Source organism: Netta rufina (genome assembly GCF_964035555.1).
Source record: "Netta rufina genome assembly, chromosome: 10".
NCBI lineage: Eukaryota > Metazoa > Chordata > Aves > Anseriformes > Anatidae > Netta > Netta rufina.
In genome coordinates this window covers 13,616,862-13,644,024 of record NC_140133.1, presented here as the reverse complement: position 1 = coordinate 13,644,024, position 27,163 = coordinate 13,616,862, and the positions used below count along the sequence as shown (strand labels likewise).

General features: G+C 55.7%; 3 protein-coding genes across 4 annotated transcripts in view; 1 reads left to right on the top strand and 2 right to left on the bottom strand.

Moving 5' to 3' along the window:
• Nucleotides 1-13,873, bottom strand: part of MTMR14 (myotubularin related protein 14) — a 30,164-nt gene extending 16,291 nt beyond the window's left edge. Inside the window, exons 1-11 of one of the 2 annotated variants that reach the window (XM_084292676.1) lie at nucleotides 13,681-13,873; nucleotides 13,442-13,587; nucleotides 9,128-9,236; nucleotides 8,026-8,101; nucleotides 7,354-7,414; nucleotides 6,682-6,804; nucleotides 6,099-6,172; nucleotides 3,573-3,643; nucleotides 3,372-3,446; nucleotides 1,303-1,369; nucleotides 246-331 (exon numbers count right to left, since the gene is read on the bottom strand). In XM_084292676.1, the coding sequence (XP_084148802.1) occupies nucleotides 246-331; nucleotides 1,303-1,369; nucleotides 3,372-3,446; nucleotides 3,573-3,643; nucleotides 6,099-6,172; nucleotides 6,682-6,804; nucleotides 7,354-7,414; nucleotides 8,026-8,101; nucleotides 9,128-9,236; nucleotides 13,442-13,587; nucleotides 13,681-13,803 (1,011 nt within the window). In that variant the 5' untranslated portion in view covers nucleotides 13,804-13,873. The remainder of the gene's footprint in view (nucleotides 1-245; nucleotides 332-1,302; nucleotides 1,370-3,371; nucleotides 3,447-3,572; nucleotides 3,644-6,098; nucleotides 6,173-6,681; nucleotides 6,805-7,353; nucleotides 7,415-8,025; nucleotides 8,102-9,127; nucleotides 9,237-13,441; nucleotides 13,588-13,680) is intronic. The other variant, XM_084292675.1, reaches the window with a different exon arrangement.
• A 709-nt stretch (nucleotides 13,874-14,582) lies between these two features.
• LHFPL4 (LHFPL tetraspan subfamily member 4) lies at nucleotides 14,583-19,237 on the top strand. The gene is made up of 4 exons (XM_084292694.1): nucleotides 14,583-15,031; nucleotides 18,536-18,772; nucleotides 18,899-18,915; nucleotides 19,106-19,237. The coding sequence occupies exons 1-4, from the start codon at nucleotides 14,626-14,628 to the stop codon at nucleotides 19,112-19,114; spliced, it is 669 nt and encodes a 222-aa protein (XP_084148820.1). The 5' UTR covers nucleotides 14,583-14,625; the 3' UTR covers nucleotides 19,115-19,237.
• A 3,223-nt stretch (nucleotides 19,238-22,460) lies between these two features.
• SETD5 (SET domain containing 5) overlaps nucleotides 22,461-27,163 on the bottom strand; it is a 60,374-nt gene continuing 55,671 nt past the window's right edge. The window contains 3 exon segments of the mRNA XM_084292907.1: nucleotides 22,461-23,658; nucleotides 23,862-23,935; nucleotides 27,006-27,139. Coding sequence (XP_084149033.1) covers nucleotides 23,059-23,658; nucleotides 23,862-23,935; nucleotides 27,006-27,139 — 808 coding nt within the window. The 3' untranslated portion in view covers nucleotides 22,461-23,058.

The following is a 27,163-nucleotide window of genomic DNA, read 5'->3' as shown; positions in this document are numbered from 1 at the left end:
TACACAGAGCTGGCACGATGAACCAAGGTGCCCAGAGCTTGCTCTGCTTCCAACAAGAGCTGAACACCCTCATGGTTACAGAACATGCTCCAAACCCTGAGCATCTTTGCTCTCCATTTCGAACTCGATCCACGCCCCTTTCTGAAGGCGGGCTGAGCAAAAGGAACAGTAAGTGCTCCAGCACCACTTTCTGGTGACACAGTCGCTCACCCTCTGACCAAGCACCCCCAGAAGCAGGTACTCACAGCCCACAAGGAGAGGCGCAGTAAGGAGATGAAGAGAGGAGTTCGATCCCAGCCGGATATACAGTGCACCAGCAGCCCGCTGTCGTCTGTTACAGGTGGGAGTGGGAAGGAGAAGGAAACAAAAAGTTGTTGTAACAAGAGCAATGACTTTAAGGCAAATCCACAGTGACAAACTATTCTCCATCTCCCCAGCCTGGGCTCAACAACAGAGCTGAGCCACCAAGCCAGAACATTTTGTCTTGAATATGGCAGCCCACAAATTGCTCAGTGTCCCGGGCTGTCAGCAGCCCCGGCTGATGTGCTGTCCTGGTTCTGACAGCTGCTCAGGACATGAAGTCACTAGGTATGAGCATCATTTTGCTGCCCAGAGCATACACCCCCCCTCCAGTCACAGCCCATTATCACACTCCATCCCCACAACAGAAATAAACCTGCTCCAACTGACCACTTTCTCTCAGTCCCACCAACCTTCCCACTGATACAACGTGATCAGAGGCACACAGGGAACCAAACTCCTGCGCTCTCCAGCACATTTGCAGCGTGTCCCAGTGTAACTGCAGGAGAATCTGCAGTTTGCTGGGTGGGCAGAGCCAGCCATGGCTCCATCTATCCAACAGAGCTAGGTATAAAGTCACTGTGGCTAGGCATGGGATGCCAACAAAGGGCAATGTACCTCCTTCAGGGGGTGGCTGTGATGATAAAGGATGTGAGACTCCAGGCCAGGGGGACAAAATACAGACACACAGCAAATAAGAGAGTCAACAAGGAAAGGAAAAACCTTCTCTTCAGTTTCAAACTAGTAAAACCTTTGGTAAAGTTTTCAGACATCCTTCCACCTCTGTAGGAGGGAGTTCTCAGGGGATCAGCAAGTCCCCCTTTAAGAGGGGAGCTAGAGCCCTGAGACTCTAGGACCATCATCCTGTTCTGAAGAGAGAGAAGTGAAGCTCTCCATAAAGAGGCTCTTCTGCACTGGGAACTGATCCACAGCCACACTACCAGCTTCTAGGGAAAGCAACTGCTCCAGTTGGACTACTGGGAGGCAAGGAGTTTGCCTTACCATCACTATTGATGATAGAGATCAGCAGCTTCAGGTAGTTCTGCGTCTGCTGCACGAGGTCCCAGCTCTGTGCCGAAAGAGAAAAGTTGATGGTAAGCAAGAGGCTGCTCTGCAGTTCAGTTTGCCATGCTCTTGGTTTCTCTATCCAGAGAAATAATTCCACAGCCGTGTGTTACAGTGACAGGCTTTCCTCTTGGTCCTCTAACCACTCCCCAAATCCTCTGAGAAAAGCCCTCTGTGACAAGAGGCCAGGCAGGAAAAAATATTAAAAAACAACAGGCCATGGCTACTGCCTGCCTGGCTGGCACAGAACCTGCTGCCTGCAGCCCCAAAGCCCACGCTCGGAGGGACTGAAGCGAGCTGGCAAACACCTGCGGAGCACTGACCCAGTTCTGCAGCCCCCTGCACGCGTGCGCTTCACCAAGCGGCTCAGCAGCCACGGTACAGCTGCAGACGTGATGCAAGGAGCAGGACGGGACGGGCAGGCCGAGGTGAGCAGCCCATCCCCAAAACTTGAGCACTTTTGGTGCAAGTGACCCCTGCGGGCTGCCCACAGCCCCACTGCAGGCTCGCTTGTGCTGATGCCAGAAGGAATCATCCCATCCTGTTTCTCTCTCTACACCACACACCAGGAATTTTCAGTTGCCCCATATACAGCTCGAAGCTTGCGCTTGGCAACAGCTCTGCCCAATAAAGCACCTAATCTAAGGGTGACAGTTCATCATTCCTTTAGCAGCCTGTTCCAAGACAAATCCTCAAAAATAACATTCAAGACTGCTTTCCTCATTTGTATGCCTGATTTCAGACTTCAGATACTGCTTCCTGTGCAGCTTTTCCTCCCTAGACCGAAGGGTGCTTTAGAAACAGTATTTTCATAGAATTATGGAATATCCAAGTTGGAAGGGACCCACAAGGATCAGAGTCCAACTCCCGGGTCCCCAAATGACCACCCCAAAAAAATAAAATCAGATCACGTGTCTGAGAGCGTTGTCCAAACACCCCTTGGACTCTGGCAGGCTCAGTGCTGTGAATGCACTTACACATTAATCAAGTCAACCCCCAAAATACCGCTGTGATTAGCTGAACAGACCGAGAACTTCAGCTTTAAGCACAGCACCTTCTCCAGTCCTCAGATCACTTCTGCATCTATTTTCTTACATGCTCTTCAATTATTAATAACCTTTTCAAAATACTGGCTGCTCAGTACTTTAGTGAACAAGTTCCTAGTCACAAACAAACCGTGGTCCCTGTAGGCCTGCGCTTCAACACTGCGAGCTACTTTTCCGTGACTCTGCTTGTGCTGGCACTGGCATTATTTTTGTCACTGACAAACAAGCACCGGCCGAGCACTTGGAGCTCTGCTAGCTCTGTGCTGCTTCCAGCCGCAGGGTGCAGGAGCACAACACGCTCCAGCATGGCCAATCCTACCACAGCCTGGAAGGACTGGCAGATCCACCATGTGAAATGGTACGCACTAATTAGTGTGAGACAATGGGAGAAGCAAGGTAAACCTCAGGCAAACCTAAGAGTTCAATTGTCATTGGTGATGCTGTCACAGTAAGGGGCAATGCAGATGTGGTCAGCTCTGATTTTCTCCTTTCCTGTAACAGGATAAAGACCTTGCATAGCTGCTAAGAAGCTGCCTAGTTATGTGGCTGCTGCTCACAAAAGGGAAGGCTGACCCCTCTCAAGGCTCTCCCTAGCCAAGGAATTCTGTCCAGCAGCCCCGTGCCTGACTAACACTGCAAACAAGTAACACTGCTTTCAGTTTCCTGGCACGTTTCTCACCTTTAATAGCGATGTTTCTCCCTAATGGACTGCTAGCTTTATGCAAGCTACAGAAACAGATTTGATATTATAGTCGGCTGCCTTGGGACACACCAATCCACAGAGCTTTTGGTAGAGGATTTCCACTGCTATTCTGAACAATCAAGTCTGCAGCTTCACTCCCACTGGGATGGTATGAAGTGAACCAGATTACTGCAACAGCAACGAGTCAGCCTTCAAATCTTTAATGATCCTTCCTGATTGAATCTCTGACCTCCCAGAGAGACGCCTACTTTGCTCACCTGGTACTCGCTCCAATCAATATTCAGAGATTGGGTCAGAGAGGCTGGGATACTTAGTGGGGCATCTACATAATCCTGGAAGTAGAAACCAACAAGAACAAAAAAAACATAATTGGTTAGAGAAAAAGCACGATTTGAAAGCAATGAGTTTCAAAAAACAAAGCTTAAGCGCAGTAAAGCCCCCAGCTTTCCATTTTATACCTGTTTCCAGTTAAATATGAGACCTTCAGCTGTGTAATCCCGGTCTTTGTACTCCTTAAAAAATTCACAGCCTGCAAGACATGAGATAATGAACAACTGTTCAGCCAACTGATATCTAACAGCCGAAGGGCCCTGTGGGACTGAAAGTGCTGGCAGCCCTGGGCTCCAGAGCACCAAACCAATCAAAAGTGTTGCCTGTGGGAAGTGAAGAGCAGTAATCAGTACAGCGTGCAGCATGGCCTCCCAGCAGCAACAACCCAGAGCACTCAGCAGTGAAAACACTCACACGGCAGACAAAGAGCAAACTCCAAAGGCACAGCGAACGTGAAGTCTGAGGGACCGGTTTTATCCTCTCAAACAACAGGTTTCACCAAAGACCTGCGCGTTGCAGGGCCGCTGACTTTTGCACAGATCTGAGGAGTCAGCCTGGCATCCTGAGTGAGAAGGAACCAGCAAAAAGAGATGTTGGTGGAGCCTGGGAAACGCCAGGTTTCACAGGGCGTCTGCTGCAGGTAACAAAAAAGGGCTCTGTCGGAGGCAACTGTGGTTTCTCTCACATTTAAGTCTCCCCTTTGAAACACCACAATTGCCCTATTTGAAGAAAGCAGGTATGAAACCACTTCCAAGGTTGCTCCCAAGCCCTCCCCTCCTGAAGTTTCTCCCCCATGGCTCCTGTTTCTTCTCAAACAACTATCTGAAGTCTCTGCTGCAAGCTGCAGTCACTTAGTCACAGCTGAGCAGCACCATTAGCACTGCTGCCTGCAGCTGCCTGCAGGCTACATGAAACACCTCTCCTGAGGCACGGTGTGTGCCACAGAAGCTTCACAGCACCCACGTCACCAGGACACCCCTGTGCCAGGCACTGCATACACAAGCCTCAATCCCTGCTCCACAAGTCACAAACAACTTCAATGGCGAAAAAAAATCTACGTGGAAGGACAGGGCTAGTGCTAGAGAACACACAGCCAGGAAGCAATCTGTCAGTTGAGATTTAACTCCAATTAAACACTGGCTTAAAGCAAAGAACGAGGGATTATAGCAGCAAGCATTGGCACCCACAAATGCCAACTACCAGTCAGAAGGAAAGGAGGGCTGCTGTACCAGAAAGCACAAAAGCTTCCGCAGATACCCCATGCTAACCCAAGTCTTTCACCCTAGACAGTCGTGTCTGGACACTGCTTCATTCACCTAAGACAACAGAATCTCAGAATAACTTTAGAGACAAATTACAAGATGGAAATTCTTTCGGTGCAAACCTGGGAACGCTGATAAGAACCTATCAGTCACTACCTTTTGCCAGTCACTAGAGGGGCTGCTGATCCTTAGATGTGCACGCCTCAGATTTACCAGAATGATCGCGTTCCCCTTTGGAGCAGCACTGCTACAATCAGGTAACATCTGCAGGGAGTTGCCAGTGTGATAAGATTTACCTCTAGCATGGCAGTGAAGAGCTGCCAAGAGACAGCAAATGTCCCAGGTGGCAGAAGAGGAAGGAGCATCACTGAGTGCTGCACACTGTGCAGATCCCCACACAGTAAGAATGCTACAACTTAACTCACTTCTTCCTCGTTCTTCACAAATGCTACAAAGACCCATGCACACTGTCTTTCCCATGGTCTATGTGTGGCAAGACAAAGGGCAGCAACATGCACCTGTGGCACGTGCTACAGAATGTTCTTATTTCTCCCAGCCCTTTGCAATCTGCAAGGAAACCTCCATGGAAATCTTAAGGCAGCTTGTCTGAACTGGCACTAATTACTGGGTAAGAAAAGTTACGCCTTTTTTTCCCCCTACACACACCTTAGGGGGCAACAACCAGTACTCAAGGAAAAGTTTGAGTGTGGATCACCCATGACCACTTTGTCCCTGTCCCCTTTTCTTTGTGCACAAGGGAAAAAGAAGAGTCCTTTGTGGCAGCATAGACCTCAAACACAGCAGCCTCACACCCAATCATGTTACCAAGCCCAGCAGCAGCCAGGCAGCAAAGCTCAGCTCATCTTCAGCCAGTGACCCAGCGGCGGTTGCTAGGCACAGAAACTGATATAGGCAGGGAGATGGACTGAAGTGCTTCGCATCTCAGCTGCACGCCGCAGGTTAGCTCTGCCTAGCACTGAGAACGTATCACAGCATCCTCTGGAAGCAGCAGGAGCAGGAAATGCTCCTAAGAACTGTGGGGTTATATGCAGCTTGCTTTGTAGCAGGTAGCCCTTTGGAGTCACAGGGCTGTCAACGGCCATCGTAACCCCAGCCCCACCACGGGGACGTTTTCTCTGTGCCTGAATTCATCACAACTGCTGAGAAATTCTTGCTGCCACCTCAGAGCGCCTGATGCCAACTCGCAGCGCCAGAATATCCAGATCTGTCGCACTGCTCTCAGTCTAAAAGAGCTTCTCTCCTGAGGGAGCGTAGGTAACGTGAAGCAAGCCACAGCCATTGCACCACACACACACACACACGTAGTTCCCAGTCCCCAGCAGCAGATTGTCACCTGTCCCTTGGGAGTCCCTCTGGACATCAGTCCTGTACCTGGGTATGGGATGGAGAGAAGTGTGAAATCAGCATAACGTTGAGCTTTGTCCACCTTCTCAGAAGACGTCACACTGCACAGGACAAGAGGAAAACAGCAGACATTTGTACAGTTTTTTCCATGGAGACACCGGCATCCAAAAAGCCTCCTGTCGCATTTCCCCGCATAATGACTCGACTCAGGAATGGGCAGAGGCAGAACTTATGCAACGCATCCAGATTAACAGGTATAGCCCTAAAATATGAAAGCTTTCCTCTGCGAGGAACGTCAGGAGAAGCAACCTGCTCCTATACGCAAGTGGAAGGCTCCCCTTTCTGAAAAGGGGATTGCCCCATCACTTCAAGCTCTACAGAGAAAACCTACTCGTACTGCAGAAGACAGATGAAAGCGGTTATCTTGCCCACTGATACAGCTTTCTCTGGTGTGAAAGCGTGGGGGTTCTCTCTACAGCACTGCCTGACGATCCTTCTGTAGGACCAGTCCAGGGACTGCTCCCAGGATGCATGCCCAGTAACAATTCCCACGTCAGGGCTGCTACCTGCAACTCAAAGCCTGCAGAAAAACGAAGGAACCCAGACTCACTTCAAGCCAAACTTCACCTTCTTGTTTTCCACCATCAGATCACAGATGTAGCGGACAGAAAGGTAACGGAGCAGCTTGATGTCGTGTCCTCTGACCTTGTCGAACAGCTGGGAGTCTGCGTTTCTGCAACACGGAACAAGGCAAAGCCAGATCAGCGTGGAAGGCTGACCACGTCACCTGCACAATACTGCCACAGCTCTTCCTGAACTGCTTCTAGCCAGAAGCCCCACAGTACGAGCCTCGTCTCCACAGCTTGGAGTCAGACTGCAATGAATTGCTATGCAAAATTAGTGCTAAGGGTCCCCTCCCCATTCCTCACTCTGTTCTGCAACAAGCACATTAAATTGCAGAGTATTTTCCCCAGCCTACAGATCTACTTTTTTTTAGTGAATCACACACTTCAGTGTAATTCAAGTAGCCTTTTAATGGCTTTGTATCATCCCGTCTCTGTCCCTTCCCTCTGGCAACAGATTAGCAGGCGTCAGTTACGCTGGCTTCAGCCAGCCACCAGTATTCAAGACTCTTTCAAAATCAAGGAAAGAAAGACCCCAAGCTCGGCAACAACCTCAAGCCTGTACCTGAAGCCCAGATTAGGGAAGAGCAGAACTGAATGGCTGAGTGAGTCAGCTTTGGTCCAACTCTCTTTTCCTCATCTCAGCGATTGATACAAACCTAAGTGCAGAATCCTCCTCTGAAATGTCTTCTGCATCTGCCCAGGCATCATCAGAACCCCCTGCACGAAAGGCATTAAAAATGAAACCTGTGTAAACCAACACAATCCCTATTTCTACAGACATACACGTGCCCAAAAATGCTATGGTTTGGCACCTGTTCTCTGCATACAGGCTCTCTCAGTAATCCTCCACATTTCCTCTCCTCCTGAAGAGCCCGGTTTCTAACAGAGCCCACCCTTCCCCTGTCGTTGCCAAGCTCCAGGTCCTATCCTATAGGCACCCAGTACCCTCCTGAGTTGTTCTCCCTGGAGCCCAGCATACCACACCATCAGGAGGATTTGATTCCCAGTGACTAGCCAGCAATAGCGAGGTCTTATTTACTCCCACCCCGCAGTATTTGGGAATCAGTACCCCGAGTCCTTCAGGCTGCCCTACTTGTCTACGTGCTTCCCATAATTCACTCTTTAGCCCCAAGCTCTTTTGCTGCTACTTCCTGCACGATGAGGCGTGGTACAGTGCTTGGGAACAGACACCAGATTTTAGGTTTTTCATTCAGGGCCTGATACAGGGAGGTCTAGGACACTTCTGCACCTTCTCTCAGAAGACTTTGTGACATCCCAGTGCTGGGCAGCCCAAGCAGGCAGCCAGCAGCAGACGGCTCCTCACTCACCTGAGAAGATGTAGTTGTAACCAGTGCGCCCGTAGAGCTCTCCCCAGCCAGCCAGCGTTGCTGATCTGCAAATATGCTGGAGGAAGATTTTGTTATCAACCACACAGAGTCCGAGAGGCTTCCCCATACCCAGTTTCTGGCCCACGTGCTGCCCCGTTACAGCCATGGCTGTACCTACAGACACCGCCTCATGGCAGCCTCCCCCACAGCCCTGACCCAGGGCAAGTTCTCTGAACACATCAGACTGCCAAATGTCTTTATCTGTAGTTAGTTTTTATACCACTTTTTAATTTCCATTTCTCCGATGCACTAATGCAGTCAATTTCTGCTAAATTGGCACTATCTATCCTCCGATAATACTCTGCTTCAGCCTTATCTTCCACACTCCTGTTGATAAGACTGGGGACGGTCCCAGTGCCCCCCCCGGCAGTTTACTCCTGCTGAAGGTCAGCAGGTTCAGCCCTGGACGGCTTCACTCAAGCCAGATTAAAATCATCACAGGTATGATACTGCTATTCATGCAGCGTTTCTGAATTGAACGAGGAAAACTGAATTAAGCTACTTAAATGCTAAATGGAACTACTCCTACAGGGCTTCGGAACAGCTAAAGCAATCCACATAAAAATGAATCCAATTTCACTCTCTTATAGATTCCCTTGCAGACAAGCCCACGCGTTCTTAAGACCGTTTATGCAATCTTGCCTCCCCAGGGAACATACAAGGGGAACTTCTTCTTAGGGATAAAAGTTATTCAGAGGGAGCTCGCTACTGGGAAGGGGCAGGGAGCGACAACAGCTGTCTTTCCCCTCTCAAAAACCAAGTAACTTTGGTCCTTCAGAAGGAACACATATGGACAAAATGTCCAATCTTCAGTGCATTGCTCATGACGGGTGGGATAAAATAGCCTGAGGTCCCCACAGCTGATTTATATCGCCTGGACAGCAAATGCTGCTTACTACTAGAGGCTGCCTGCCCGTGCCTAAGAATAGCTTTTTACAGCATGAGGAAAGGTGACAACCGGCCGAAGACGTGGCTGCACAGTTCAAGTGTCATGGAGAAAGGTCATTTTCTAAGTTAAGCCAGGTAGCCCGCGAAGCTTTACCTTTCCCTTGTACAGAATGACCGGGCAAACAAATCGTCCTCTGCACCTCGCCATCTTACTCCGGTTGATGAGGTCCTGCAGCTTGCTGACCTGCACGGTGCTCTCCAGCCTGTGGGACAGACATTCAGTTCAGTGCACAGAGCATCTTCCCACACGTCTTCCAGCACCCCGGGCTGTAATCCCCATCCCTTGGGCTCAGAAGCCAGCTCTGAACTCAGCAAGCAAGGGGTTGTTTCTTTAAGAATCGTTTGCACAACGCGTGTGGACACTTCCCTGCCTTCTCTTCGTTTTGAGAGACCAGCTCAGGAGCAGCAACGTGCTGGCACTACGAGCACAGTCTGCTTCAGGCACACATGTGGCTTATTGGCAAAGCACGGCCACAGTAAGCCAGTGTCTGCAGAAATACAGAGTCTGCTTTCCTATCCACCACCCTTCTGTCAAAAAGAAGCTCTGCACTAGTGACTATCAGCAGGAATTTTGCAAGCAAAAATAAATAAAATAGAAAATTAAAGCCTGAAAATGTGACGAACCTTAGTTCTGGTCACGTGCATCGCCGGACAGTTAGCCAGCTCCCTGTGAACTGCCTGGTGGGTTGCAGAGGGGAGTTAGATTCACGTCAGCTGCATCTGAACAGCTGCATTTTACGTTCTTCTGGTTAAAGTAAAACAGGAACGTGTTTTGGAGACACATTGTGTAAGCAACTTACTGCTGTAATTTTTCCAAGTACCAGCCTAAACTTGACAGGAATCCAAGCTGCCACCTGCACTGACCGTACTTCCCGAAGGGCTGCGTACCTCAGGGGGAGACTGGAGTTCCCACAAGGAGCTCTAGAAGTGTCCAGACCGACAAAACAGAAGCCAGATGAAGTCCAGTCACACAGAAGTGCACGATCAGGCACTCAGAGATGATTAACAAGAATTTCCAGTTGGCCCTTTCCAGCAGCAGAGCTCAGCACGAGGACTGAGATGAACCCATTGATCTCTGGATGCCCGTAAGTTATCGACCCACCAAGTCTTACAAAAGGGACAAATACGATCGTGGGAAGCTCTCCAGCGGGACTGAAACGTCGCAGCATTGCTGTGCAGGGCACCCAGGAGACCCACACGGGTGCGGTGAGGCACAGAAGCCCCCAGGGATGGCCAGGGGACAGCGTGGGGCAACAGAACCTGCCATGGCTTGAGCGGCTCAGCAAGTAGAGATTAAGTGAGGACACAGCAATACAGGCACTCGGGTGTGTACAAGGACTAGCAACAGAGAGGGAGAAGGGCTTAAAGGCAAAGAATAATGCTAGGCTGGAAAGAAATTAATACCTGCATGCTAGAAATTAAAAGAAAGTTTCCAGGCTTCAGAATCAGTGAGAGCGTGGAGCAAGCTACCTACAGCAGGCGTTCAGGAAAGGATTAGAAAACCCTCATTAACGTGGGAACCGATAGGTTTGTGGGAAAGGTTACGTGAGGTGCTGCTGGTGGAAGCAGGGAGACGGCAGGAGTTCAAATCCCACATTTTAAAGACAATTTGATTCCCACAATTCATAGCTGAAGCTTTGTGTTTTTTTCATGTGTTTCCCTACAGATGGAACAACTTCCTCCGGCTCCAAAAAGCTTTGACATTTTCTCAAATTCAAAGAGTAAGAAGCCAAGCTGATTTTTGAACAGCACGGACACAGGGGCACTAGGAGCACAGCCGGGGCAGTGCCAGCACCGTACCTGTGCCAGGCAGCAGCACGCGACACCGCGCGCAGGCAACGGGCACAACCCGAGCTGCTCGTCCTCGGCGCTGCCTGCAGCCAGGAGCTCTGCTCGGCAAGATTTCCCTGCTAGCACGCCCTCCTCAGAGAGCACGCCAGTAACACACGCTGCAGGAGCATCATAAGGCTGCCTGGGACCAGGTGAAGAGAGAGGTGGAAGGATGCCATGCGCCTCAGCTCCTAATTCTTGGGATTTTTTAGAAGACACTGCCGGGTATCCTCACCCCTGCGCTAATTCTCCTGCTCCAAACCAGCCCCCCAACCCGGATTTCTCTTTTTAAAAGCAAGGGGAACGTGTCCTGTAGGAGCACACAGCCGGTTTGGGAGCTGTATCATCTATACGAGGCCGAGGCAGGGCCGCTGGGCTCTGGCCAGCCACAGCAGCGCTGGAACTGAAGCGTTCCTCATGCTGCTGGATTACGTGCAGGCACCCGTAAGCAGATTTGTTTGGAGTGCAGACGTGTCAGAGAACTGGCAAGTGGAGCCAAAGACACAGCCCGTGCCTGAGCTCGGGGGGGTTTCTCTACGTGCAGCCGCAGTGAGCCCAGAAGAACTGGGCACGGCACAGTGTTCCCGTGCCCTGCAGCATCTGCCCGCTCCTGCTTTGGGCCAGGAGAGCTCTCGGGGCACAGGGCAGGTGCTCCCGGCTGCCAGGCGCCCTCTGCTACTTTCTGCAGCTCACCGTGAGCCAGCACCGAGCCAAAGGGCACCCAGCTCCTGGGGCTGGTAGCCACAGACACACCGAATTCCTCCCACGCCTCCACTGCCTTGATCTCAGAGCGCAGGCAGCCAAGCTGGAGGAACACCTCAGCAAGACCATTTTACCCCCTCCAAGCTGCCCAGACACCGAGTGAACAGGGTCAGGAAACCAAATTGGGTTTCAAACAGCCAGTTTTTGCTAGTTCCCTACAGAAACAGCTGCACCAGCAAAACCGACGGGGCAGCAGCGCAGGGTTCACATGAGCTGGAACTGCTTCCAAAAAACGTGGCGCTCTCAGAGGTAAGAAGTGTCTCGTGCACTTCAAGGAGCTCTTACCAGCTGAATAACAACATTACAAAGGTGAAAGGCAGCCCGGGACACCAGCTGCTAGAGGGATTGGCCCACTCACTGGAAGAGGTTCTTGCGTTCTGCACCACAAGAAGCGCAACCTTCTCCGTATCGCTCGGATTTGTTTGGGATTGCAGAATTATTCCGCAGAATACCAAGGTGCAACCAAAAGCTGGGTTCGTGGAGAAGGTACTGAGCAGCTTTTACTGAGGCTACTGCCCAGAAATCAGAAGGAACGGGGTGGCGGAGGGCAGCCTGCTGCCGGGACTCTCTGGGACAAGAAATCAAGACTTGAAAACGAATTGATGTCTGAAGTGGTGACTGTCACTGCTGGCTTGCAGAGTCTCAGAAGAGAACAGGACCCTGAACGCGAGTACACTTGTTTGGGTTACTCTGCCCGTCAGAAAAGTTAAGTGACCGCTGCTCTTGCGAGAACAGGGAAAAGGAGAAGTGTTTGCTTTCTCTTCCCTACAGACCCTGCTGGCTGCGTTTCCAGCTGCTGACTTCACCTTCCCTCCTTTCTGCAGCGAGGGGTTTCATTTCTTCTCATCGGATCTAACCCGGCCTCAAGCAGAAATGCTCTCACCCGACAGCCAGCTGAGGCTGTTTTCCTGACCCCACCACCTCCAGCACCCACAGCAGGCACCAGCTGATGGATTCCTTCAGCAGGAACACGTCACTGCTGCGGTGGGAACGTGGCAACCCCCAGCCCTCGAGCACCCTGCTCTTGTCACAGCCAGAGTTAAAACCCCAGAATTGCGTTACGTTTTGTTGGAACAGGGGGGAAAAAAAAAATAGGGGCTGTTTTTACAGCCACGGGGAGCTGATAGTGCTCAGCCACGAGTGTAAACACCGCGGTTCTGAGCTTCGGGGTCGAAGTCCAGAAATGTGATCGCTTCAACCACGCTGCGCTGCGAGGAGCCTCCCTGCTGGTTCCTGAAGCCGAGTGCCACAGCTCGTGGTGTGGGCACAGCACAGCTGCTGAGGTTATGTCCGTCTGTCTGTCCTGTCCCTGTGGGGATCCCACTCCCAGACCCTGTCCACTCTAAGGTCTCTCTAACTGTAGCCCTTCTAACGAGACCACGGGTGCTTGAAGAAGACCGGGCGAGCACCCCACAGCCCTGAGCCCAACTACGAGCTCTTCGTGTGTTTGGGATGGGGAAATCACGGTGCCCCACGGAGCCAGCAGGGTGCTGGGACCTGCACAAGCCAGCAGGGCAGGGCTGGGGCACCCCGCTCCCCCTGACTCCCTGAGCCGAACCCTCGTTCTGAGGCACCCCACGGCAAGCAGGGAGCCGGGCAGGGCGCTGCAATTACCGTGGGCACCTCTAATCACCGGCAGCCCCACAGAACCCAGCGGGACCTCCGGGGGGGGGGGGGGGACAAACCACGAAGCCGTCCCCGTGCGGGACACCCCAGCGGGGCTCACAGGAACAGCGGGACGCGGACGGGGACAGGGGAAAGGAACCGGGACAGGGACCGGGGGGGTGGTGGGGGGAGGGGGGTTCCGGGGCCTTACGGGTCACGGGCGGCGGCGGCGTCTCTCTCGAGCAGGACGATGTGCCGCGGGTAGTGCGCGCACACCTCGCCGTGCGCGTTGGGGATGACGCTGTAGCGGTAGTCACGGCCGAAGAGCTCCAGGCAGCGCCGCTCGATCCGCTCCACCTGCGGGCAGCTCCCGTCAGGGCCCGCACCGGGGCCCGGTGTAGTCCCCCGGTAACCCCCCCCTCCCGGTAACCCCCCCCCCCCCCCGCTCACCTTGGCGGCAGCCCCGCCGCCGTCCTTAGCCCGGTACTGGGCTCGGGAGAACTCCAGCAGCAGCTCGGCCAGGCCGCGGTCCCCGGAGCCCGCCGGGGGGGGGCAGCCGCGGGCCGCCGCCATCTCAGCGCCGCCGCCGCCGCCGCCCCATGGCGCCGCTTCCGCCCGCCCCGCGCCGCCGCCGCCGCCGACTTCCGCCCGGCGCCGCCCGGCCCCGCCCAGCGGGCGTCGCGCCTCTTCCGCCCGGAGATGACGTCATCGCCGGGCGCCGTTAGCAACGGGCGTCGAGCTCTGAGGGGAGGGAGAGGGGGGGAGGGGGAAAAGCTCCGTGCCCGGTGCCGGCTGCGGGCTTGGCAGGACCCCACCGGGCCTTCCCCGCGGCACCGGGGGCGGCGGCGGGGCGTGAGGCCGAGCGGGGGCTCCCGAACCGTGACGGGGCCTCCCGAACCCTGCCGAGTCTTCCCGAACCCTGCCGAGTCTTCCCGAGCCCGGCCGAGTGTTTCCGAACGCAGCCGAAGCACCCCCGACCCCTTCGGGCCCTCCCGACCCCTTCGGGCCCTCCCGGACGCATCCGAATCATCCCCGGACCCTTTCGGCTTTTCCCGATCCTTTCCGAACCCTTCCGAGCGTTGCCGAGGGGCGGGGCCGAGCGGAGCCGAAGCCCGGGCGGGCGGAGCCGAAGTTTGCCGAGGCGGGGCCGAGCTCCGCAGTGTGGCGGCGGGGAGGGGAGGGGAGGGAGGGGAGGGAGGTGAGGGGAGGGAGGGGGGGGGGGGGGCGCAGAGGCGGCAGCCAAGATGGCGGCGCGGGTGGCGCAGGGGCCGGCGGCCTCAGGGCTCGCCTAGGCCGCGGGGCTCCCCCTGGCCCTTATAAATAACCCCAAACACCCCCCCCCCCCCCACACACACACACACCCCTCCCCGGTTTCGGGGCTCCCCCCCCGGCAGGATGCTGCCGTCGCAGGAGGCCTCCAAGCTGTACCATGAGAACTACGTGCGGAACTCGCGGGCCATCGGCGTGCTCTGGGCCATCTTCACCATCTGCTTCGCCATCATCAACGTGGTGGTGTTCATCCAGCCCTACTGGGTGGGCGACAGCGTCAACACCCCCAAACCCGGCTACTTCGGGCTCTTCCACTACTGCGTGGGCTCCGGGCTGGCGGGCCGCGAGCTGGCCTGCCGCGGCTCCTTCACCGACTTCAGCACCATCCCCTCGGGAGCCTTCCAGGCCGCCGCCTTCTTCGTGCTGCTCTCCATGGTGCTGACGCTGGGCTGCATCACCTGCTTCGCCCTCTTCTTCTTCTGCAACACCGCCACCGTCTACAAGATCTGCGCCTGGATGCAGCTGCTGGCAGGTAGCTAGGGTGGGGGGGGTTTGGGGGGGTTTGGGGTTTTTTTGGGGGGTCTGCAGGTGACCCAGGGGGTTTGGGGGTGCTTCAGGCACTGTAAGGGGTTGGAGGGTCTTCAGGGAATGAGGGGGTTTGGAGGGTGTCCAGGTACTGAGTGGTTGGGGGGTTTGGAGGGTACTGGGTGTTTTTAGGGGGTTCTTCAGGTGCTGAGTGGTTTTGGGGGTTCTTCAGGCACTGGGTGGTTTTGGAGGTTCTTTAGGCACTGGGTGCTTTTGGGGTTCTCCAGGCACTGAGTGTTTTGGGGTTTCTTCAGGCACTGGGTGTTTTGGGGGCTCTGTGGGTACTGTGTGCTTTTGGGGGTTCTATGGGTGACTGGGTGGTTGGGGGGTTTTGAGGGTACTGGGTGCTTTTGGGGGGTACTTCAGGCACTGAGTGATTTTGGGGGTTCTTCAGGTATTGGGTGGTTTTGGAGGTTCTCCAGGCACTGGGTGCCTTTGGGGTTCTTCAGGCACTGGGTGTTTTGGGGTCACTGTGGGTACTGCGTGCTTTTGGGGGTTCTGCAGGCACTGGGTGCTTTTGGGGGTTCTATGGGTGACTGTGTGGTTACAGGGTTTTGAGGGTACTGGGTGTTTTTGGGGGGTTCTTCAGGCACTGGGTGCTTTTGGATGTTCTTTGGGTACTGGGTGTTTTGGGGTTCTTCAGGCACTGTGTGTTTTGGGGGTTCTGTCCATTACTGAGTGGTTGGAGGGTTTTGAGGGTACTGGGTGCTTGTGGGGTGCTTCAGGCACTGAGCGTATTGGGGGTTCTGTGGGTGCTGCCTGCTTCTGGAGGTTCTTCAGGCACAAAGTGAGTTTGGAGGCGCTCCAGGCACTGAGTGTTTCGGGATTCTGCAGGATACTGGGTGCTTTTGAGACTCTTCAGACACTGGGTGTTTTGCGGGTTCTCCTGGCAGTGCATATTTTGGGGGCCTCTCCAGGCATTGAGTGTTTTGGGGTTTCCCCAGCCACTTGGGACCTCTTGAGGCACCAGCAGCACCGGGGCACCCCCGGACACCCGACCCTAAAACCTTCCCCCAGCCGCCAGCCCTGGGGCTCCCCCAGGCACTGGGTTCAGCCGCACACCGGGGCCAGGGACGGCTCCGGACACTGTGGGCTCACCCCGGTCCTGGCTATGGGGTCCTGGGCCAGCAGCAGCATTAGGGCTTCTCGCAGCCCCAGCATGGGGACACGGCCTCGGGGTGTGCTGCAGGACACCCCAGGCAGGGTCTGGCTTTGGGAAACCCTACAGCAGGGACTGTCCCACGGGGTCAGGGCCAGCCCCCGGGGGTGCCTGCCTCGGGGGAGCCCCCTCACGGAGAGAGGCCCCGAGGGGAGAGGCTGAGCTCCCCCAGCACCTCCCCTCTCCATTTTTACCCTCCTGGAAACAAAGCTCCTTATTGCCTGGCCAGAGCCAGAGTCCCACAATGATCCCAGTGCCAGGACCCCGCTGTGACCCCCCAGAAGGGTCCCTGTGTGGGTACGGGGCCATTTGGGGTCCTGGTGCTGGCCTGGCCCCGCGTCCTGCAGCAGGCGTGGTGTGGTGGTGATCCCCGCCTCTCCTCCACAGCCGGGCCTGGAGCTGCCTTGGCTTATCGGGGAAATTCCTTCATCTTTAATTTTCCCCGGCCCGAAGATTTACCGGTTTAAGGCAAGCTCAGAGCCCAAATCCCACTGATTGTCAGCAGCTTAATCAAGGGGCTCGGCGTGCCCGGCTGGTGCCGTTGCGTGGCGGTGGGCACGGCCCCCAGGCGGCACCGGGATCCCTCCGGCAGCCTCCTGCCTGCCCCAGCCCCTGGGTGCGGGGACACCGGGTGCCTCCTGAGGGCCACAAACCCCAAAAGCTGCTGCGTGGTGGCAGCGGGGGTCGGGGAGCTGCTGGGGCCGGGCAGGGGCGCGATGGCAAGCTTTGGGATGAGGTGGGTGGGGGTTCCTGGGGCACAGGGGGAGCAAAGAGGAAGAGGAAGGAGAGGAAGAGGTGCAGAAGCAGCAGCGAGGGCTGAAGTGTCACAAAAGGCACAAAAAGGAGGTGGAGGGCAGGGAATGGTGGCTCTGCGGGACAGAACGGGGCTGGCAACGTCGGGGAGGAGGCGAGGAGGGCCTGGAGTGCAGCACCTCAGCCAGGAGGAAAAAAAAAAAAAAAAAAGTTTAAATCTTCAGTGCCCAATTAGTGGACGGCAATCAGGGAAGGGTTTAATTAGAGCTGCGCAGAGAGCCCCAGCTCCAAAGCCACTGCCCCCCTAGGAGCAAACTGGATCTAATTAAGAGGAAGGCCTGATTGTCGCAAGCAGAGCCCGAGCCATCTGCCCTGCTCGCAATCCGGCGGCGCAGAACCGCAGAGCCCGCTAAATCCCAATCCCTCCGTTACAAAACCCCAAATGCCTCGGGCACGGGGACCTCTGGGGTGGCTGCCCTCGAGGCGCAGCCGCGTGCCCGGCGCCTGCAGCCCCCTGCAGCTGCGCAGAGCAGTGGAGAAGGGCCCCCGGCACCCCGGCGGGGGGCAGCGAGGCCGTTCCGGAGCTGGTGCTGCCGCTGCGTGTCGGAGGCAGGGTTATTTATAGCCCGCTTCGGGGACTCCCCGAGCACGGCCGCACGTGCCGGGCAGGGGATGAGCGTGGGGGCAGCGCTCACGGAGCCCGAGGCACGGGGCTGAATTCCCTGCGGGTAACTCGTTTTGGCAGGATAACGCAGCCCGCGAGAGGCACGTTCGTTTGACAGGACCCCGACAGGGGAGGAGCGTGGAAGCACGACACAAAACCAAGCGGGGAGCGCCAGATCCCCCGGCACAAAGCATCACCAGGCAGACACCCTGCAGGCACTCAGGGCAGGAGGGGACAGATGAGCTGTTCTGAGTGGAAAAGCAGCTTTCCCTGCAGGTCTGCGAGCACCTGCGGGCTGTAGGGGCGGGGTGGGCAGGCAGAGCCCCCTCCCTGCCCCCTCCAGTTTGGGTTTCCTTCAGGAAAGGTCGGGCTGGCGGTGTGGGAAGGCGCTTCCAGGACATGGGGTGGGCTGGGGACACGCAGGAGAGGGAATAGCTCGTGACAGGGGACGCGGCGTGCTGCTGGGAGCGGGCGGGACGTGCGGCCGTGTCCCTGCCTTCCCCATGGAGTGCTCAGTGGCGTGCCTGACGTGCCCAGCACCCTGCCCAGCACCCTGCCGTGCCCCGCGCTCGCTTTCCGAGGGGCCCTTTGTCTCTGGGGCACGCACAAACCTCTGAAACGTGCCCTGACACAGGACAAAAATACTCACCGGATGCCTCAGCTTCTCAGCGACGCTATTAACAGCTGAAGAAACCCGCACCCAGGCGTTGCTGCTGTCCCCAGCTGTGCTGGGCCAGCTCCGGGGCGCACACACAGCCCTGCGGGACCATGGTGGGGGCTCCCTGTGGGCACGGGCACAGCAGGCAGGGGATCAGTGCTCCGGGATGCAGACCCCAGCCCCACCATCTCCCTTCACACCGCCCTGTGTCCCGCAGCTCTCTGCCTGGTGCTGGGCTGCATGATCTTCCCCGATGGCTGGGACGCGGAGACCATCCGGGACATGTGCGGGGAGAAGACGGGCAAGTACTCCCTGGGCGACTGCTCCGTGCGCTGGGCTTACATCCTGGCCATCATCGGCATCCTCAACGCCCTCATCCTTTCCTTCCTGGCCTTCGTCCTCGGCAACCGGCAGAACGACCTGCTGCACGAGGAGCTCAAGACAGAGAGCAAAGGTGGGCGCCGCGCTGCCGGGGGGGTCCTGGGAGGGGAACGACACCGCCTGGCGTGGCGGGGAGCAGGAACGAGGTGGCCAAACCCCCGCCCCGCCCTGCTGACACGCTCTCTTTGTGTTTTGACAGATTTTGTCGGCACCGCGGTAAGTCCTGAGTGTCACCGTCCCGTCCCCTTACCCACACGTGGCGTGTCTGTGTGTGTGACTGTGCCGGGTGGCCCCACAGGGGTTGGGGGCAGCGGGGTGGGGGCAAGTGCGTGCATGGCACAGGCAGCAGCCGCTCGGTGCCACCCCCCCGGGCTGCGGTGCCCGACGCGCTGTGCTCTCCCCGCAGAGGATATAAGGCCGAGCGCCCGCAGCAGGACCCTCCTCCCGCGGCCGGCAGCCTGGGCGCTCCCTCCCCGTCCCGCCCTTCATCTGCTGCCTGCGGCCACGCAGCGCGCCGGGGACACGCCAGCCGCCCGCCGCGCCCACGGCCACGCCGGCACCGCCATCCCCACGCACCCCGCCAGCCCCGCACCTCCGCCACCCGTGGGCCACCGCCGCCACCAGGGAAGGATGCCCCAAACCTGCTTCGTCCGAGAACGGCGTCAAACTGCGGTTTCATTTCGAGGAAAAAAACAAACAAACAAACAACATCTCAGAGTTTTTAACAGATTTCTACATCCCCAGGACTCCAGACCTGCTGCCTCCCGCCCCAACGCGTGCCCCGTGACGCCCCACGCCGGCTGCTCTGGGCCCCAGCACCTTCCCCGCTCCCATTTTGTACAGCTCCGTGATCCTGTCTCCACGGCCGGGGGGACCCGGTGGCCGGGCCGGGGCCTGCCCGTACTTTTACGTGTAAATTAATATTCTCTAAACAGGGTAAAGTGACTCGAGCCCCCTCGCCCCCAGCCCAGGAGTCCAGCCCCAGGACCTCACGCTTTCCGGTGCCGCTGGGGCCCAAGCGTGGCGACCGCAGGGGCCTCACTGCCGCGACGCCCGACTCGTGCCACCGCTGAATGTAAGCCCTGGTAAGTGGGAGCAGCTGAAAAACGCAACCCCCCCGGGGCGGGCACAGGAGGAACCCCCCCAATCCAGCCCCGGCCGCTGCCAAACGCCTCCCCCCATCCCCATACGGTGCTTTATCTCCACTGGTGACAGCGAGGCTCTCCCTGCCACGGTGTCCCCTGGCCGCACCTCGCCGGCACGCGGCCGCGGGGAGCCGAGGGCTCGGTCATGCAGCACCCAGCAGCCGGCACCCACGCCCCGGCCGCGGCTCTGCTGGCCAGACCAGCGCGGGGGCTTCCCCACGCGCCCGCCGCAGCCCTCGCAACGCAATAAAGTCCTCAGCACCGGCCGCGGAGCTGGTGGCAGGGGCATGAGGCCGCGTGGGGGGCTCTGGAAGGACAGGCGGTGAGGACAGGTACGGGAGAGGGGCTGCGGAGCCGGGGCGAGGGGTGCAGCCACGCGGTGGGAACGCTGCCGGGACGAGGCGATGAAGGGCTGTGCGGGAACTGCCACCCCGCGCGCCCGGGGCTGGCGGAGCCGGTAAGTCGTGCCCTGAGACCCTGCGGGGTGGCGGCGAGGGACGGAGCCGGAGCCGTGCCGAGACCCTGAGCGGGAGCCCAGGGCCTCCCCCCACCGGGGACGTCGCGGGCGCTGGCGCTCCCCCTGCAAGCAGCCGCTGCCTGCCACCGCCCCGCGGCCCCCAGCGGATCGGGAGCGCTGTCGCTGGCTGAATTGGAAAACAAACCAAGAAAAATCAGTGGAGAAAGGAATACAGTAGCTGTAATATATCTGTATTTTAGTACAAAGTTTGATACAGTGTTTCACAAAACCTTATTGAAAAATATAATTCAAACCAGATGAGCTCTGAGCCCTGTGGTGTGGTGGGGAGCGGGACGGGAGCTGCTGTCAGCCCCCGGTGGGGAGCACAGGACCGAGCCTCCCCATGCAGGGGGCAGCGACCGCTGCAGGTCCCCTGGGACAGCTCTGTCCCCAGCACAGGTCCCCTGGGACAGGGCTGTCCCCAATGGGAGCGGGAGGTCGGGGTCCCGCGGGTGGGTTGGGGAGTTGGCTGCTACCTGAGGGAGGTGCAGAGGTGGGGCCAGGCTCTTCTCAGGGACACAGCACAGCAGACACGTTCCCGGGAGCTGGCAGGGGGACCTGTGTCACCGCGAGGGCGGTCAGACGTGGGAGGCGCTGGGCACCTCAGGCACCCCAGCTCTATGCCAGACCCAGCTCAGGCTTCCTAAGCAGAGGTAAACTTAAAAAACCTGGGCAGCAGCACACCAGGAAACCGCACGTGTTGGTCAAAAGCACCACCACCACGTTCCCAAAACAGGTCTTGAAGCAGGCAAAATGCAGGACACGTCCCCTACCCCCGGCCTCCTCCCCAAAGGAGCCTGAGAGAGAAGAGGAAAAGAGCAGCAGCGCAGACGCTGCCTCACCGCCAGGAGCTCTGGTGATTGCCCTTTTCTCAGGATCTGCTTGCGCTGCAGCACCTGACTTCAGCTGAAACGCTGGCAGAAGGGAGAGCGTAAGGTAGACTTGGAAGCAGGAGGTGCCAGATCCACGCGTCTGCCCCTGCAGTGCTTCGGTTACCCCGCACGGGCAGGGAGGAGACCAACGTGCCCACCCCACCCAACCCACGACCCGGGCAGCGGCATTCAAGGCCCTAAGAAAGCAGATTTCCAAAATCCTGGTTTTCAAGTTAAGTATTTTTATTATCAAAATTATTACATCTCTTGTGAAAGTTCAAATGTTACAGCATGGTGTAAAAACTCCACTAGAGTAAGAAGCTACAGCCCCCACCTTTCCAAGAGCTTTCCAGGGTCCCTCCCTCCTGCCCCCCGCTGCGTCCGGAGGTGCTGGCGCCTCTGCGCAGGGCCCCCCCGGCCCCCTCCTGCCACCCGGCAGGGCAGAGCCCGCCTGCCCCATGCTGCTCATAGCATGAAAGGGGAGGCTGCACACCCAGGGCGAAGCTGAGCGAAGTTTACACCTATTTTATACAGTATACAGACACCCAACCGTGGGGTGACAAGTTCCATCCCAACACGCTCACAGCCAGACAGTGTGAGAAAGTTAACTCTTTGATTCAATATTTTAAAAGTCTCCCCTAGGTTGAACAAACACCTGATTTCAATTGTGAATTAGAGAAACCTGTAACAGTCCTAAAAAAAAAAAAAAAAAGGAAGAAGACTGTGCATCTGAAAAAGACAGGGGAGACAGACTCACAGCATTATGTTATCCAAGAGAAAGGAGAAGTTCCACTGCAGCACCAGGGATGACACCTGTCGTATATTAGCTAACCTACTATGGTTATAACTGAATATAAAATTAGATAAATAAAAACACGCCCGATATTACAGTAAACAAGTGAGAAAGAAGCTGGCAATCTTATGGAATTGAACAGACAGCGCACTGTGTTTGGGCTGGCTGTGCCGCCACGCTCAGCGGGAAGGAAATCAGGGTCCCCCCCCAGCCCCGCCACAACCCGGACCCCCCCGGACCCGCCGCCACCTTCCTGCAGCCCCTCCGGACAGCCGCTGGCTCCTCAGCCAGCCTCGGGCACACCGCAGCACCGCCATGCTCACCAGGGCGTGCGCTCAGAGCCCTGGCTGCAGCAGCACCCCCGGCACCGCTCCCGCTCCCCCCAGCTCCTCTGCAGCGCCAGGCACACGCTCTCCAACCCCCCCCCCCCGTGCTCGTTCACATTTGCGGAGACGCCGTGGTCCTGGAAAACGCTCCGGCCGTGGCGGTCGTCACCCAGGCCCAAAGGCAGCGGCGTGCGCTCGTCTGCTTGTGACTGGAATGATCGTAAGGGGTTAAAGCCCTCCCCAGAACGCACCGAGAACCTGACCTACAAAGAGAGCTTTGGGATCGGAGTTAAACTTCCCCAATGTTTTCTTTAAACCGCTTTCGTATAAAAAAGACGTCCGTACTGCATGAGTGACTATGGCCATGGGCACGGACAAGAGACAGAGGCTGCACCACAGTCATTGCACTTGAACCATTTTCTTTTTTTTTTTTTTTTTTCATTTTTTTTCTCCTCTCTTCTCTTCAATGTACCCACGCATTAGGGAACAGCTTTGCTACAGTCTCTGCCTCAGAGAAATTTGCTTTCTCCTACAAGGCCAGAGGCCAATACTGCTCACAAATCTCACCCGTGCGTTTCAGACCTCAGCCTCTGACCCCTGGCAGCCCAGCATCAGGTGCAAGCTCCCAACACCGGCCCAGGAGCCACTTCCAGAGGTGACTGGAAGGAGCTATGGGCAGTTTTGTCCTCCTGGAGTCCAGGCAGCCCTAGGAAAGTCCTGTTTGAGTCTTTACTCCAGAACCTTGAAGCTGCTGAAGTCTGTACTGATGGACACTGCTTCCCCCTCGGTGCGGGTAGTGTTGTGCATTGGAAATCACTCCCCCCCGGGAACCCTGGTAGAGAACAGACTGCCCCGAATTGGGCAGGCTGATAGTCCGCAAGTCTGACTGTAGTGACCGAGCACTTTGGGGAACGGAGGTGGAGCCCGACGCTCCTGTGCAGGGCTGGGAGCCAGGCTCGGACGAAAGAGAGTCCACAGCCGTGGGCTGTGCTGGGCTGGCAGCAGCAGGGCAGCTCTTCTTCAGGAGGCTGCCGCCGGCACTGCCAGAGTGCTGCTGGCTGCTGTAATACACCGAGTTCCCCGCAAACAGGGCAGAGGAGTCTGTGGAGACCGAGTGGGCAGGGCTGGAGTACGAGGAAGAGGAGAGGGAGGTTTCTGAGGAACCGTGAGAGAGGCTGTGTCCTGTCCTCTGTGCTGCTGCTCGGTAGCTGTAGCCGGGAGAAGGAGTAAGGTGTCCTCTGTACGGGGAGGAGCTCTGCTGGAGAAGGGTCTGCGATTCGGCCTGGGGGCTGTCAGACTGCAGGAGCTGGGCAAGGGAGCGGGGGGAAAAAAGAAAAGAGACGTCAAGGAGACCAGCTTCTGCACCTCCTACCTCACCATGCTCCTGTTGCTTAGCGTAGCAGGCCTGGGAATAATTTCCAGCTAAAACCATTTCCCCTCCCCCTGCCCCAATGCTGTTCAAAGCTTCATTTCAGAACGGGCAGGGAAGAATTACAGATGACAATTTACCTGGTAGCTGTATCGAGAAGGACTGTAAACTGCTGGTCCTTTGTGGGCTTCTGGAGTGTCTCCTTCTGCTGTGTCTGCAATGTACAGCACAGTCAAGATGTTAAACTTCATCCCCTGGTCTGAGGTCGTGGCAGTTCCCTCTCAAGTGACACCTGCACACTGCAGCCGTCTTGTTCTGCCTCCAGCTACAGCCCAGACAGGAGTGGCTTCTCCAGTCAGCAGCCTTCTGGAAGCTGAAGGACCCCAAGTGAAGGCAACTGGAAAAGCTTCACATGCATACAGCAGCCATGCACCTTAGGAACTGCTGCCTCCCTTGCACCACATCTCCCTGGTTTAGCAGAAACCTCACTCGCTTTGGACCAGCCTGTCTGAAGGGCAGCCCCTGGTGACTGCACACAGACTGCTTGGGAATTCAGACAGCCTGGGGCTTTCCAGAGGGATGCAAGAGGCAGAAGACAGATTCTAAGGACTCAGCAATTCTCCGTTCAGCTTTGGTCAGAAGAATCCAACCTGGCTACCAGTTACAGCTGGGGAATTACAATTGCCCCTTCCTAGCCGGCTTGTCAGTAGGATCCTGCTGCAGGCAGTGCTCAAAGGCACATCCAGACACTGGAGTCCCCTGCTGCCAATGCTGACGGCACCCCCACTGCTGTTTTGGGGATTTTGCTTTACAACTCAATTGGGCTGCTACGAAGCGACTTACTGTTAGACCTCAGGAATGCCTGTTTCAGAAAAAGACTAAGCAAAGCTATGACTTGTGAGTGGTAACAGCAGCACAGCACACACTGATGCACCTTAGCTACATGAAAGAGAAAAAAAAGAGCAAGCTTCTTAGTGGAGCAAGCCTTTCCATCACCCCAATCTTGCAGGTGTGTTTTTTTTCCCCACCAAATATCTGAACCTGTACTGAGGGAGACAAACACTGCGAGTGACCCAGTCACTCTGCCCCAGGTGTTTTTCTGTTACCGCTACTGTCACCACGGGGTCCAGCCTGCGAGCACGCTCTCTTTAGGAGGGAGGGAAACTGGTGGGACTGGGAGACTTCACATCAGATTTACGATGTTGCCGTCTGATGAGATGGAGTTGTTTATCTGCAGGATTTCTCAGCAGCAGTGTTTGAAATGCCGTGGTGAGATAGCACTGGTATTAGTATCAAATGTACATGACAGATGTCTCGGACCTGAAACAGGACACGCTGCCTTGCTCTGCTCTGTACTTCTGCCAGACCAGCCTGGCTCTGTACCAGATGCACTGGCACGAGCAGCGGTGTCAGCAGCGCCCGTGGCTTTGCTGTGGTTGTCCTCTCTGTGCTGCATCACAGTCGCTGGCTTAACTAAACAGGAATCTGGATGGAGTTGTCTTGTCTGCTGCCGAGGCTCAGACATCTTCCTCGGGGCACAGGACCCGCACAGAGACTGGTACATGAAGCTTCCAGCATGTCCTGTGCCACCTTCCGTTCTCTGAAACTACATCCACTGCACCAAGGAGCTGTTTGCTGTGGGTGGCATTCTGAGTACTGCAGTGCAGAAAGGCAAAGCTTGCAGTTTAGGGCATGTTTTGTTAAGCAGTCATGCACAGAAGAGACTAACTGCTCAATTCAGGAGATCAGAAGCTGAGTATGAGAATCAGGAGAAACCTAAAGACTTCTGGAATAAATTGTTTCTTAAAAGGCCAGGCACATCAACAGTGCTGCAGACATTACTGGCAGTGTCTGTTCACAGAAAAATCTTTGAAAATTTAAAGCCCATCTAAAGATCCTAAATTACAAAGTGTGAATAAACTATAACCTTCCTGAATTTGCTCTATGTAAATCTTAAGAAGACAAAGCCAACATTTCCCGCTCCTGTATCTGAATAACTGCACAAGGAAGGACAAAGCAGAAGTGAGAATTGCTTCTTTTCTTGCCAGTACTGGCCTGTGCCAACCTAAGCTATTTATGACATGACAGCTTTAACCTACAGCAGCTGCGATTCTCCGAAGTGTGGCGTGCACAAAACTCAGTTTCATTCCCACGTGCTCCGTAAGGAAATCACCAGAAATCACCCAGAATTTTTTTTTCTCTCAATATTTTACTATCCATTACAGCACCAAGCAAACGTGTATCTTCACAACTCCTACAGGTGATACCAGGAGTGGCAGGGACTCAGTCACTCGTTTTGTTTCACAAGCAGCAGTCCAGCAACTGGGGGAGGGAAGAATGCTCACAGAATCTCAACAAGCTACTGAGGAAATTGCCAGAGTATGCAAAAGAAGAAAAAATATTTTGCTGTGCTAGGATGAAAGGGGCAACGGTTTCCACCAGCCAGGGCATTGAGTTTCGACTACCTGGAGTGGAATTGGTTTTATGTAACCAGGAGGAAGAATGTGCAGTGTGCAGGCCTGCTGGAACAGGCTGGATTTTGCCTGCCCTTCTTCCCTTGCAAAGTAAATGAAATAAAAATAACTCCATATCACAGCTAAGAAATGAGGCAATGAAGAAGTGATCTGTCCATCTTAGAGAAGCCACAGCTGATCTGTACACCGCAGGCGGATAAAGGAGTGGTGTAAGCTCAGCTCACGTCACAAGCACTCACTGACCCTGCATGCTACTTGGTGAGGACAATCCATTATTCAGAGAAGGAACATAACAAAAACTGAGTTAATCTCAGCAAACGGGTCTATTTCACCAAACTGACAAATACCGTAACTCAAGGAATCAAGCAACTTCAAACAGAGATGAGGTAAGGCTTGGAAGCTACATCGGTTCTTAGCACTGCCTAAAGCCTACGCCTGCATTTTAGCGAGAGTAACACATTTATCTGGATGTTCAGCCAACTAGCATTATTAAACGACAGCACCTTCATCCCCAGCGCGCAGGAGCAATCGAGGCAATGCTTGGTTAACCCGTCTGTCCGATGGCAGAGTTGTCCCTGCCAGAGCCAAAATGCATCAAATCCAAACTCTGGATAAACCCGGAGGTTGTCCAGATCTAATGGGAAAGGGATACAGGCTCAGACAGTATTACCTGAATACCAATTTGCAGAAGGCTTTTATAAGGCATTGATGATGACAGAGATGAAGGTACAGCTAAGTTCATAGGCGAGTTTGTGAAGCTATTTGAGCCCAGCATTTACCACCAAGTTTTCAGAAACATCATCTTCCTACCTGTATCTCTCTCAATGACACTGTCACAGGTGGGTGAGGATTCTGTTCTCTGGGACACCTTTGCACCACTCCGCAGCACCTTCTCAAGTATGCCTCGGCCCTCTCGAAGCCTCTCCACTGACGTTGGGACCATCCTGCAACAAAAACCCAGGAACAGA

Coding starts and splice junctions, on each gene's coding strand:
- LHFPL4 (XM_084292694.1), top strand. CDS start 14,626: ATGCTGCCGTCGCAGGAGGCCTCCAAGCTGTACCATGAGAACTACGTG. Junction 15,032..18,535: donor CTGGATGCAGCTGCTGGCAG/GTAGCTAGGGTG, acceptor TGTGTCCCGCAG/CTCTCTGCCTGGTGCTGGGC.